This window comes from Pinus tabuliformis, chromosome Q (genome assembly GCF_031772625.1).
Source record: "Pinus tabuliformis cultivar Carrire ecotype Pingquan chromosome Q, CPIR1, whole genome shotgun sequence".
In the NCBI taxonomy this organism is placed as follows: Eukaryota; Viridiplantae; Streptophyta; class Pinopsida; order Pinales; family Pinaceae; genus Pinus; species Pinus tabuliformis.
The window spans coordinates 47421012-47433132 of record NC_142296.1 but is presented as its reverse complement, the minus strand read 5'-3'; the positions used below and the strand labels follow the sequence as shown (position 1 = coordinate 47433132).

The 12121-nt window shown below is 40.9% G+C and overlaps 1 protein-coding gene across 2 annotated transcripts in view; it reads right to left on the bottom strand.

The window, feature by feature from the left end:
* LOC149218235 (S-adenosyl-L-methionine-dependent methyltransferases superfamily protein) overlaps nucleotides 1-12121 on the bottom strand; it is a 176345-nt gene that overhangs the window by 128441 nt on the left and 35783 nt on the right. For both annotated transcript variants that reach the window (XM_089383856.1, XM_089383855.1), the window contains exon 2: nucleotides 5458-5564. In XM_089383856.1, the coding sequence (XP_089239982.1) occupies nucleotides 5458-5564 (107 nt within the window). The remainder of the gene's footprint in view (nucleotides 1-5457; nucleotides 5565-12121) is intronic.

Sequence of the window (12121 nt, the reverse complement as noted above, 5' to 3'; positions counted from 1 at the left end):
TGTTACATCTCTGTATTTATGGTCCTATTTGTAATTTGTTGTGTTCCTATTTAAATCCGGATCACCGATCTTTTAAAGGAAAATGGAACTCCTTTCCGAACATATTAATTTGAGGATCAAGAGGCCTTTGCTCAGCGGGAGGATTTCTTCTTGGCCAAGGATTGTTATCACCTTTGGGCTATATATTTAACATTTGAGTCATCCTGGATTGTATGTCACTCATTTGTTTGGTATGCTCAAGATTCATCTCTTACTAATCGGGTCAATTCTTTAACTGTTTCTAACTCTTCTTCTTTAATTGTTTCTAACTCTTCTTCTTTAACTTCTTTCCCCTTAGACTTGATTTGAACTCTTTCCAAACCTGGGATTTTTTATTTTCCTGAGGCTTTCTTGTCCTTCTCTACCTCTTCAGCAGTGCTTTGGGCAACAGCGAGAGTATTGGGGTGAGCATGTCTCATCTCATATTGAGTTTCGACTTGGAAGGCCTCACGATATTGTTCCAAAATTGTCTTGTCGGGAGGCTTGTAATCCTGAGTATTCTTTAAAAGTTTGTTGAATCTTTGGTTAAACTCTTCCACTATTTCATTCTCTATTTTCTTAATAGTGTTGAATTCTATAACCAAATATTTTCCTTCTCTCCTATCCCCATATTTATCTCTAAATGAATCAAGGAGGGTTCTCAAAGAATCAAAGGCATTATCAGCTTTGTCATGAAAAAAATCGAGAGCGTCATCTTCTAAAGATAGAACAAAAAACTTCATTCTGACATCTTCATGGTTGTATGCGGTAGTATGAGCAAATCTTTGGATGAAACTGTTGAGTTTCTTTATATGTGTTTCGGCATTGATGGCATTATTTCCTTGGAAGATTGGCAACCTGCTCATGGTAGATTCATTTGGCAGATCATACGGGTGCCCTTGGAGGTTGGTGAAGTTGCAAGGCCTGTAAAAGTCACCCATGATGTCTTGAATCGCAAGATTGATGAAAAGCAAGTGGAGATCAGGGAGGGCTTCATGTCCGAGAAAATTTAGTTGCTCTCTAGAATGTAATTTGTTTAACCGAGCTCTTAGAACCTTTTCAGGATCGGGAGCGGGGTTAACCAAGCTACCAGGATTCCTTCTAGAGTAGGCTCTTATGAATGGTTGAATAAGTGGAGTCACCACCCAAACAGGAAACCAACCTAAATGTCCAAGTGCTAAAAGTGTGAATGAACAAGATGAAAGGATTAGTGAGAGTACAAAGGATAAGGTGATGAAAAGATGAAGAATGATGAAAGGTTTAGGTGCCAAAAATGTTGTGACATTGATGGGACAAGGAATGAAGAAAGATAGAAAGATTGAGAAATTGTCGTAAACCCCGGGAATGGAAAAATCTATCCCCAGCAACGACGCCAAAAAATATTGTCGCCCGAATTGTAACAAGAACTGCGACAACACTCAAGGCAGGGGTTGCCACTCATATTTCCGCCCACTCCGTTCTAGTTGTCTCCCAACAACAAGCTATGGGGGGTAGTCCCTGTTACCCACTATTTTGTGGGTAATATCCCTAGGAGAATTTTTTTCTCCAAGATGGTTCTCAACTAGCAGCCAGCAACCCCTTGCAGCCACCAGCTAGCTCATTTTGTAATTTCTCCGCCACCTGAGCTAGCCATGTGGTCCCTCACCCATCTGCCATGATCGTATGTTTGAAGGTGGGCCTCCCGAACCTGAAGGTATGCCTTGTCATTTGGAAATTGAGTAGTGTAGTTTGCTTATCATGGACACTTTTGAGCATGGATTAATGGGGGATTCGGCGGAAAGAATGGGCTAGGTTTGTGCTTTTGTCCCCTACCCCCCTTTTAGATATTAACCTTGGATTCTAGTCCCGTGGGATCTCTTTCACTAACCATTTGGCTCTAGGGATGGTATTTCATGGGAAACCCCGATTTTGGTTGCGTGGTCCTGCTCTCTTATCTGCTTATATTACCCTCTTTCCATTCATTATTACCGTATTCATCATTTCTCCCACCTGGGTCCACATAGGGTTAGCATGCCCCTTCCCCTTGCCCACACCTTTGGTCATGGCCTGGAATGAAGCTCGGAGGTTGATGCAGCTAAAAAGAAAGATAAAAGCATATATGGCCACATTCAACAGGAAAATGTACCACAAAATGCAAAAGATGCTCAGGACAAACACATTTAGCACATGGGCAAAAGCCAATAAATGAACTCTACCCCATTATCATGGCCATCACCCTGGTTCCTACAGGTTCTATGAACCTCCCTCATCATATTGTGAGAATTCGGAAATCCCCCGAATCAATACTGCAGCAACTGATTATATTTCTCCTACCGAATCAAGTTATTTATAGTATTATACGGTAAACATTGAAATAAATACAACTCCAGCCTTCACAACTTTAAATAATATGCGGAAACGAGAATCTAAGCAAGAAAGAAATAACACACACAAGTGGCACCGTTGTTTTTCGACCAACGTCGTAGGAAAAACCCAATGTGGGAAAACCAATGCAACCGCTGAGGGTTTGTATTATTAAGCAGTAAGTTCCTAATACAATTCTTCAGATGCCCAAACTAGCAATCCTATACAGAGATCTAACTGGACAAAAAAGTAGTGAGATTATCTCACCCTGGCACTGGAAAATCTAGCACTGATTTGCGCTGCAGATGAGCCTCTGTGCTGCCTCTACGCAGTACTGTGATACACCCACATAGTCATTGCGTCACTGCTGTTGGGACTACGCTACACCTCCTCTGATCCTCTGTTGGCTGGAAACTTCGGCCCTTTGTACTCTCGGTCTCGCACCCCAGCTCCGACACTAGATCCCAACTGTTCCTCAGCAGAATTTCGGACTCCCTCTGAAGCTCTGCGCTGCCACAGCGTAGCTCTACGTGGCCCTGCGTCAGCCTCTCTTGACATCTTTCTTCCTCCTCTCCCTTGCACTCTCCGGATCAAGAAAACTTCCTCCGGATAATTACCCCTGCCCCTCACTACAAGAAATCACCTCGATCACTTCTCTAGCCACTGTTGCACTACCCTCTTCAGAAATCGATCTCTTGATATCTCACTCGATGTGACTTCCAAATGCCCATCAAGCTTCTTCTTATAATCTTCTCGTTGAGTAACCAACAGCCCAGATTAGATTCTAATCAATGGCTCAAATCATTTTGGCTTGATCCTTGTCTTCTTCTAGAAGTTACACTCCCAGTTTAATTAATACCTTTTAATTATTTTAATTTGCTAAGTTTAGACTTAGCTTCCATTAAAAATAATTAAATATTTATATAAAACCTTCTCTGGGTGGAATTTCCCAAAACGATTTCTGGGTGTTCGGGAATACATGTGTCCTAGCCTCCCTGCAAATTTTGAGGCTTAGAGCACATCCGATGGTACCAGAAATAAACACTCCCTCTTAGCGAGGAATGTGCTCTAGTAATGCAACCTGTTGAAGCATCACCCTTCTCTATAACATTTCTCTCTGCATTGTTGATGTCTGACATCACTGCCCACCAACTATTGCGCAAATATTGCATCCATGTTGTTGTTGGCCTTGCCACTACCAACACTGCATCTGCACTACAACCCTCTCCAACTGTTGTTGATGCTGCAACAACAATGGAAAACATCCAAAATCCTGAACCAAAGGTGTTCAGCATGATGCATCTGTTGCTGGGGTTCAATTGACGAATACAATGACCTAAATACTCAGACAAATACCCTTCAAGATCAAGTTTAACACAGCCTCCTGCTGCAATATTTTTGACCTCCCAGTGGATCTGAAATTCTCTCCCCAGCAAGGGCTGCAATTGTTGTTGCTTCTTTTGGAGACTTCGATCTCCCTCTAATAGCCTTCCTCTTGACTTCGCTTGCCTTGTCTTGAGTCTTAGGGCTAATAAGATGCCCTAAGAGACCTTCACTTACCTTCCCTTCTCTTCTTCTTCCAAGATCGAACCACAGAAGATCCCAGCGCAGAAACCCTACCTTCTATCTTCCCCGATGAGTTAGATAAGACCCAAAACACTTCGATTTCTTTGCATTTCCTTCTTCGACCTTTTCTTCTTCTACTCCTTTGCATATCAAGAGCTGAGTGAGTGATCCAATGGAGGATGAGTTCCTCTTTATATATAGGCTTCTTCAAGGGTGGATGTGGCCCTTCATGTAGGCCAACTTGATCTTGGAGGTATTTTGACACTTTGAAGACAAAATAATTTTTTCTTTACAATTTACAATGTGCCCATAGGGTCTTCAATATATGACAATGACTCTTATACCTTGGACTAACCCTAGAAGCACTCAATGGGTGCTTGACATATAAAATAAAAGAACTTGAGCATGAAACCCATGCTTCAATAAAAATAATAATTACTTTTTCATTTTACATTTACAAGAATACATTTCATACTTATGAAGACCGAACCTAGTTACACATTTTTCAACATTTACCATTCCATTTGATGTACAATTGTGGATCCAATGCACCCCCCTAAAAACCATTAGCTCTCCAGGGATCATGTCCTTGTGCCTTCTTCAAGCCAAATCTATCTTCCTGCCTCTCCCCAGACCGTTCAAGTTGATTCATGTAAACTTCTTTTTCGAGATCCCCATTTAAGAATGCATTTTTCACAACCATCTAATGGATGCTCCAACGAAATTGCATTGCCAATGTCAACACCAACAAAATTCTTGGATTCTTGTTGGTGGGGAAAATATTTCTTCAAAGTCTATTGCTTCCAATTGTGCATATCCCATCGCAACAATCCCTGCCTTGTGCCTATAAGTGGAACCACTCAGCTTGTATTTTGTTCGGAAGAGCCATTTGCAGCTAATGGCATTCTTTCCTTCAGGGAAAACAACCATTCTTTTGAAACATTGGTGGAATAAAAGTTTTAAGATTTGTAGGGTAGTTGTAGAATTTATTTTTGTCAAAATGACGACATGTAACGACTTCACAAAGTTGGATTGTAATATAATGTCTTGAAAACTCGTAGCACAGTATTGATGCCAAATGTTCACCTTTTTTTCTAATAAAATGTTTCCTTTCACTATTATATTGATCAAAACATGTCCATGGCATTTTATAAAAAAAAGTACATGGGCCACTAAAACCTGTCCATCTAGTAAGTCTAAAAGCAAATAAAAAATTGCCCTACAGGGTAAAATACTAGTACATCAAAATTAACTCATAAATAAAAATTATGTTTAGACTCTAGGGCCAGCTAGCCCACAAAGTCTGTCATATCCAGAATGCAACAGCAGGACTCGTGATAATATCAAGCAGTGCAATGTTCATAGTTCAATATAGGGTTGGCAACTTTAAAACCCTGATTTCAGTAAGGTATTATAAACAGATGATTATGTTCACCACTCCAGAAAAAAAGAAGATAGATAGTTTCCCTCTATAAAATCCTTGAAAAAGTAACATATCCCAAATAATTAATGGCAAGGTTAAAAACCAACCTTATTAAAGCAGTTCCACAAAAATCCTCCCGCAGGTGAAGAGGCACACGTCCTCCCACATAGGTCCAAAAAAACTTTTGCATGTAGCTAATATCTCCCTTAGGAGACTGGAATGAAAAATTACAATAAAATTAATAAAGAATTGCAGATGTTAAAAAAAATCAAACTGTCATTCTTAACATGGAAATGCTCAATAAGGCCTTTAACCAAAGACAACAGTAATGTCAGTCGTATTCACAACATTAGCTTCCAATGATGAATAATCAGCAAGTATGACATGTTTGATATCATTTACTAAGAATAAACAGGATACAAATTTTAAAAGAAGACACTTCTAAATGAGATGCAAATATGGAAGTGTACACAAGCATGTGCTATCATGCATCCAACTACCAGGCCAGTGATGAAAAGGCAAGTCACACTTGAAGTGAAACATATAAAGCATATAGCGATGCAAGAAAATCTAGAAATTTATCAATCATCATACAAACCACAGGTTCATTCTGTTAGCAATAATAGCAACAACAGGAATTCACTGTATATTTAAAAAATGGGTTGCCATGAACTTTTTGCATGGTGTTGGAACAAGAATTTAAGGTCAACATGTTCCTTGCAGATTTTAGAATAGGTGAAGCTAATTCTTAAGTACCAAATGCCCCTTGAATTAGGAAATAGCTGTCAAGAAAACAACTCCTGCATCAGCAGTGCACTTGAGACAACTACTTTATCACGAAATTGACTAATAATTTATTGAGCTTGTAATTAATTATTATATACAGTCTTGATACTTTTTACTGATAGTTAGCAGTTGCTTTCCTTGTTTTTGCACACTACTGCATCAATATTGCTCCTCTCATAAGTTATGGCTGAATCGTAGTCCTCTAGCAGCAATTGTTGCTTCTCTTGAATTTAAATAGGAGCAGACTCATTATTCTAGTTTTAAGATAGCCCCTTTCCAATCTCCTGTGGCACAGAGATCAACTGTGAATCAAAATCACAAATCTCTCCATCTCTTAATGGGAGATTCCTCTCAAATATTGTCCATAATTTGTTGCAGGAATTCAGTAAAGGTATAAATAGCAGGTAATTTGAAAAATCCAAAAAAGGACGAGATTAAATGTGAAGAAACAGAATGTATGTATAAAGCTCTAGAAATTGGGCTTCTTGACGCTTGTTTCTCTAAGCCATTGTACATGGAAGCTCCCTAACCTTCTACATGCCACTACAGAACAAGTTAAAGAGAAAAGCACTCTTCCCACCAACTAGAAGATCATCCAAACAGATGAATCAAAACATTGCACCCAATTCCTGCATAAGCAGTAAAATTTTAATATTCCTATACCCAACAACTTCAAACCATTTATCTATTGCTAACAACTAGAGCTGCATATTTGCATTTCAGGCATTAAATTTTCCAATAATTCCAAAGGTTTACAGACAGCATTACTTGATTATTAGCTTAGAATGAATAGAGAGGTAAATTCAGTGATTGATGATTATTACATCCCAAGCCTTACATTTAACTTTTGCTGATATGGGATGGCACTTAAAGGCAGATATTGAGATAAATTAAATGAGGATAAAGATTTAGCCTTGAGACTATGCTGATAAAGTTTAATTACTGATGATCAGGCTCATTTCAATTTAATGATATTGTTTTAGCTTCTCCAAACCTGGAAATGCAAATGCAGCAATACATTCCTACTTGTAGTTAGGTTGTGTTGCTTCAAACTCTAGCAGGTCTTGTGAGGGGTGCTCACAAGACAAGAACTAGACCAAGGGGCAATAATGTGAGGTGTGGCCAGTTACCACTCAATTTAGCAGGGGTCCTAGGAGGGGTTCCAAAGGGACTACTACTAGATCAAGTGGCAACAATGGGACAAGGACCCACTGTCACCTCAGTCGATGTCCCCTACTCTTTACAGACTTTCACTGATGGGAGGAGTCCCGGTATAAGGAAATCACTAGAAATGATGAGTCAATGATAGGATAGGTAGTGATTTCTAAAGCCCATTCACTAGAGAGACTCAAATAATAGGGCTTACTTGCTTTAGAAGCAAGGTGAAGGGTTCTCTAAGAAAGGCTCAAGGGAGGCTTAGACCTAGGGATTAGGGGTATTTCTTAATAGGGAATATCTTAGACCTAAGATTCCTTTTAGAAACAAGGTTCCTAAAGTGGACTTGTGGAATGAGGAAATCTTATAATATGGGTCCACAAAGGGAGCCTCGAGAAAGCCCTTGCTTGGCCTAGGGCTTGAATGATTCTTGAGAGGATATATAGGCTAAGCAAGGATGGAGTTGTTGTCGCTCAAATTGTATAGGCGCACAATGCTCAAAGCGGGGGTTGCCACTTTGATCCCTGCCCTCTTTGATCTAGTTGTCTCCCTACAGCAAGCTATGGGGGGTAGTCTCTATAAAATGTGAAGATGGGAGACTCATTGGCAACCAACAAGTCCAAGAGACACAATTGAATGGCCTAGCAACTTGGTTGATTTAGTAAGTTAAATGATTTTGATTATCGTGGAAGATCAATGCCTTAAATGGAGTCAATTACTTGCTTAAGACAAATTATTTACCAAGTCACCAGATGAACAATTGTTGCTTAAGGATGCTTCACTATCCTATATGAAATGCAAATCCTATAATCTAAGTGAGATGCAGAATCTTGGTTTATTTTAGTTTATATGCCTAACTAAGTGAATCCCTTATCCCAATGATTTTGAGGGTAGTCTCGAGAATAAGTTGTGGAGAGAAAGCAAGGGGAAGCAAGTTGAGGCTTGATTAACGATCCCTCCCCTTGAGATCTAACCACCCGATGCCTCCGGCGTTGCAGAGACTGTGGCTCTGACGACTACAAGGTCACCATGTTAACTACTAACGAGGGTCTATCCTTCGCAAGCTAACTTAGAAGGGTGGTCCTATCTTTCTATCAACCAAGCTTATGCTTGGAGGTTAATTAGTTAATGCAAGAGACTAGTCCTAAAATGCTAATGCAAAGTGAGTGCTCTTAAGGTGAGATTACTTAATGTTCTTAAGTACTTAATTACAATGATCTTCAATTATGAACAATGAAGTACTTAAACAATAGATGAATGACAATCTCAACCACAAGAGAAAGTGCTCAAACTTAACGGTGCCAGAAAATGTTCCCAATAATACCAATAGATAATTGCTCAAGTGATAAATAAGACAATATCAATGCTTCTTAAGACAATTAACAATCTTCAAGATTATCATCAATGAATTACCAATATGCCAATTAGATACACAAGAGAGAGATTTATATTTCTTATGGATGTAATTAGATCACTTACCACAACTATGATTAAACTTGATTACAAAATCCACAAGAGATATCTAATTCAACAATGAGCAATGTATCCAATTATCCAATGATGTCAATAGCAATGAAAAACAGGATCAAAATGTCATTTAGAGCAACTAGCTAAACTTATTAAACACTTATCAACTTGATTAGAGCACTTATGTGTGTGAATGCAAGAGTGCAAATAGATGCCAATGACCAAATTTTAAGTCCAAATCACGTCAACCAAGAGGCCTAAATGCATAGTTGAGGGCCAGAAGGCTTGAAGATAGTTTCCACTTCCTGCAACCACAATGTTAGCAAGAAAATTGTTGCAAACACGAAGTGTTAGAGATGAGAAACAATGTAGAACGTTACCATAAGCCTGCAACCACAAGAAAATGTCAAATTTTGATGCCAAAACCCCACAACCAAGCCAAAAATGCGCAACGATGGAAGGGAAAGGCCCAATAAGGCCTGTGACTATAACAAAAGGCCACTAAGGCCTGCGATGAGGGAGGAAGAGCCCTAGAATGGCAACCGCTAGCCTAATTAGGCTTGTTTCCAGAAGGGAAAGGCCCTTAGGGCCTGAGGCCAAGCCCTAAAGGGTTGTCGCTAAGGGAAAACACCCTAAAAGGGCTACAACAAGGGCTAGGAGGACCCACAAGGGGTCGTTGCTCAAAGGGAGGAGCCCTTAAGGCTCACAGCAAGCTCTAAAAGGGTTGTCGTCTAGTTGAAAGGGAGGTTGAAGCCTCTTTAACCCCACAGCTAGAGAAAACAAGGGAGGTCGAGCACCTTTTAGGGTTGCGACTAGCTAAACCAAGGGGGTCGAGGAGAAAAGAGGGCCAAGGAGGGGCTAACTACTAGGAAGAAGGAGGGTCGAGGGGAAAAGAGGGCCAAGGAGGGGCTGACTGCTAGGAAGGAGGGTCGAGGAGAAAAGAGGGCCAAGGAGGGGTTGACTGCTAGGAAGAAGGAGGGTCGACGGCCCTAGAAAGCCACCAGGCCTCACGACTAGGCCAGAAAAGGCTATACGGATAGGCCTTAGGGCCTAAAAAAATTCGAAACCCCTGCAAACAAAAAATTCTCCATAAATTTACTACAAAAAAGAGTTGGACGGCTTCCTTGTTGGGCTGGGAATTGAGCTAGGAGGCTAGATCTTGCCATCCTAGGCCTAGACCTGCCTCAAAACCCCAGCAAAATTTCTTAAGCGAATTTGAAATGCACCTACACAAATGAATCAAAGGATGCCAAACCCCAAATATATGTACAAAAAATATAAAACTCCAAGTGTTGCAAAACAAATGGGTTAGGAATAATTTACAAATTATTTACAAATTTACAATATTTACAAAATAATGAATTTTTGGAGAAATAATTTTGGATAAATAACAATGGATGAATATATTTTGAAAAAAAAATATTGGCCAAACCCTCCTACAAAATTAAATACCATAATGAAATCTCAGAGCCCAAACATAGTTAGCGCTTCGCCACAGTCTGTGAACTTGGAGCCCAAGGGCTAGCATACTTGTAAATCTTTATATTATTCTTGTTACCCACCACCTGTGGGTAGTATATATAGGAGAAAAATTTTCTCCTAGATGGTCTTTAGCCAACAGCCCTTTGCAGCCCCCTAATAGCTCGATGTGCCATTTTTCTCCACCACCTGAGCCAGCCTGGTCCCTCGCCCATCTGTTATGAATGTATGTTTGAAGGTGGGTCTCCCGACCCCAAAAGTATGACTTTTCATTGGTATAGTTGAGTAGTTTTCCTTACTTGTCATGGGCACTTTTGCGCATGAATTGGTGGGGGGATTCACCAAAAAGAGCGAGTTAGGTTTTTATTCTTGTCTCCATAGCCCAATTTCATGGTTACCCTTGTATCCTAGTCCCATGGGATCTCCTTTACTGACCATTAGCTTTAGGGTTGTCACTAAATGGGAAATCTTGATTTTGGTTGTGCGGTTCCGCCTCCCGATACCACCTACATTACTCCCTCTCCACTTAATTGAACCCCATTCATCTCTTTTCCCATCCAGGTCCACATGTGTCCACTGGGTCCACATAGGGTTAGCCTCCCCCTCCCCTTGTCTACACATTGGGTCGAGCCTAAAACAATATCGTGGAGGTTGATGCAGCTAAAAAGAAAGTAAAAAGCATAATTTGGCCACTCTCAACAGGAAATGTACCACAAAATGCAAAAGATGGTCGGAACATACAAATTTAGCACATGGGCAAAAGCCAAACATGAGCTCTACCCCTTATTCGTAGCCATCACCTTGGTTCCTATGGGCCCTAGATGCACCCCCTCCATCATTAAGGAACCCATGATTCTCCCAACCCCTGGTGGGCAATGAATTGCCCCACCTCAAGGGGGTACCCACTGCTACATATTACACATCCTACTCTACATCCCCTGGAGCCCCGAGCAGTTATGAAGAAAAAACAATTAAAGGTAAAAGGCATATGAAGAAGGCTAGAAAAACAAAGGTCGAGGTAACTCATGTACCACGATTTGCTCCCTCCTTCACTCATATACCTAGGTGTGGGCTTCCCTGTTATAGCTACCTAATGCACCTTGACATGTGGTCCGGATGATTCCCCTAATCCCCACTCCATTCCATCATTATATCATTTGCCACCTACCTCTCAAAGGATGTACTATGGACATGTCACCGCCTTTAGAGGTTGAAACCACCTAATAGGGTCTTTGGTTAACCCCCTTTTTGAGCTTGGCGACACTTGCACTTGCCAAAAGTGACCGCCCAAAACCAACTATGGAAGGGCATGCCACCATGAAATGCCCCATTGATCCCATAACTTGCAAGCATTATTACTTGATTATTCTAATGATTTATTGTGTTGGAGGGCAAGGGGACGCATTGGATCTTATGCAAGATTGCAGGTGGGTGTTCATTTAGGGCTTGGTCTCCTTATACGAGGTCCTAGCCCTCGAAGAGGACCACATTGGCAGTTGTGGGGTGAACATTGAGAGCCATGTGTCTCCATCATCGCAGATATTACTTCATGGATCTCCAGCAGTATTCATTGATTGCTCGTGTTCCACTTGTTGGATGAGGATGATCCACCTAGTCCACCATGCCCAGTCGGCTCCACAGTTGCACCATACACTTGGCAGACGTTCAAGCATGCCTCATGTTGTAGATGGAGGGTTTATGTCATCACTCCAACCCTCACAGATGGTCTACATGCATATTTGATCCGTTTGGAGACCCATGAGGTTGTCCTTGTGCTCCCACACCCACTTGGGATCACCACAGGTTTTTGATTGGATAACAAGTGGTCAACCCCTTGTCCACTATCTTTGGAGTCCATTTCTTCATCATGGCACCCCTTGGACT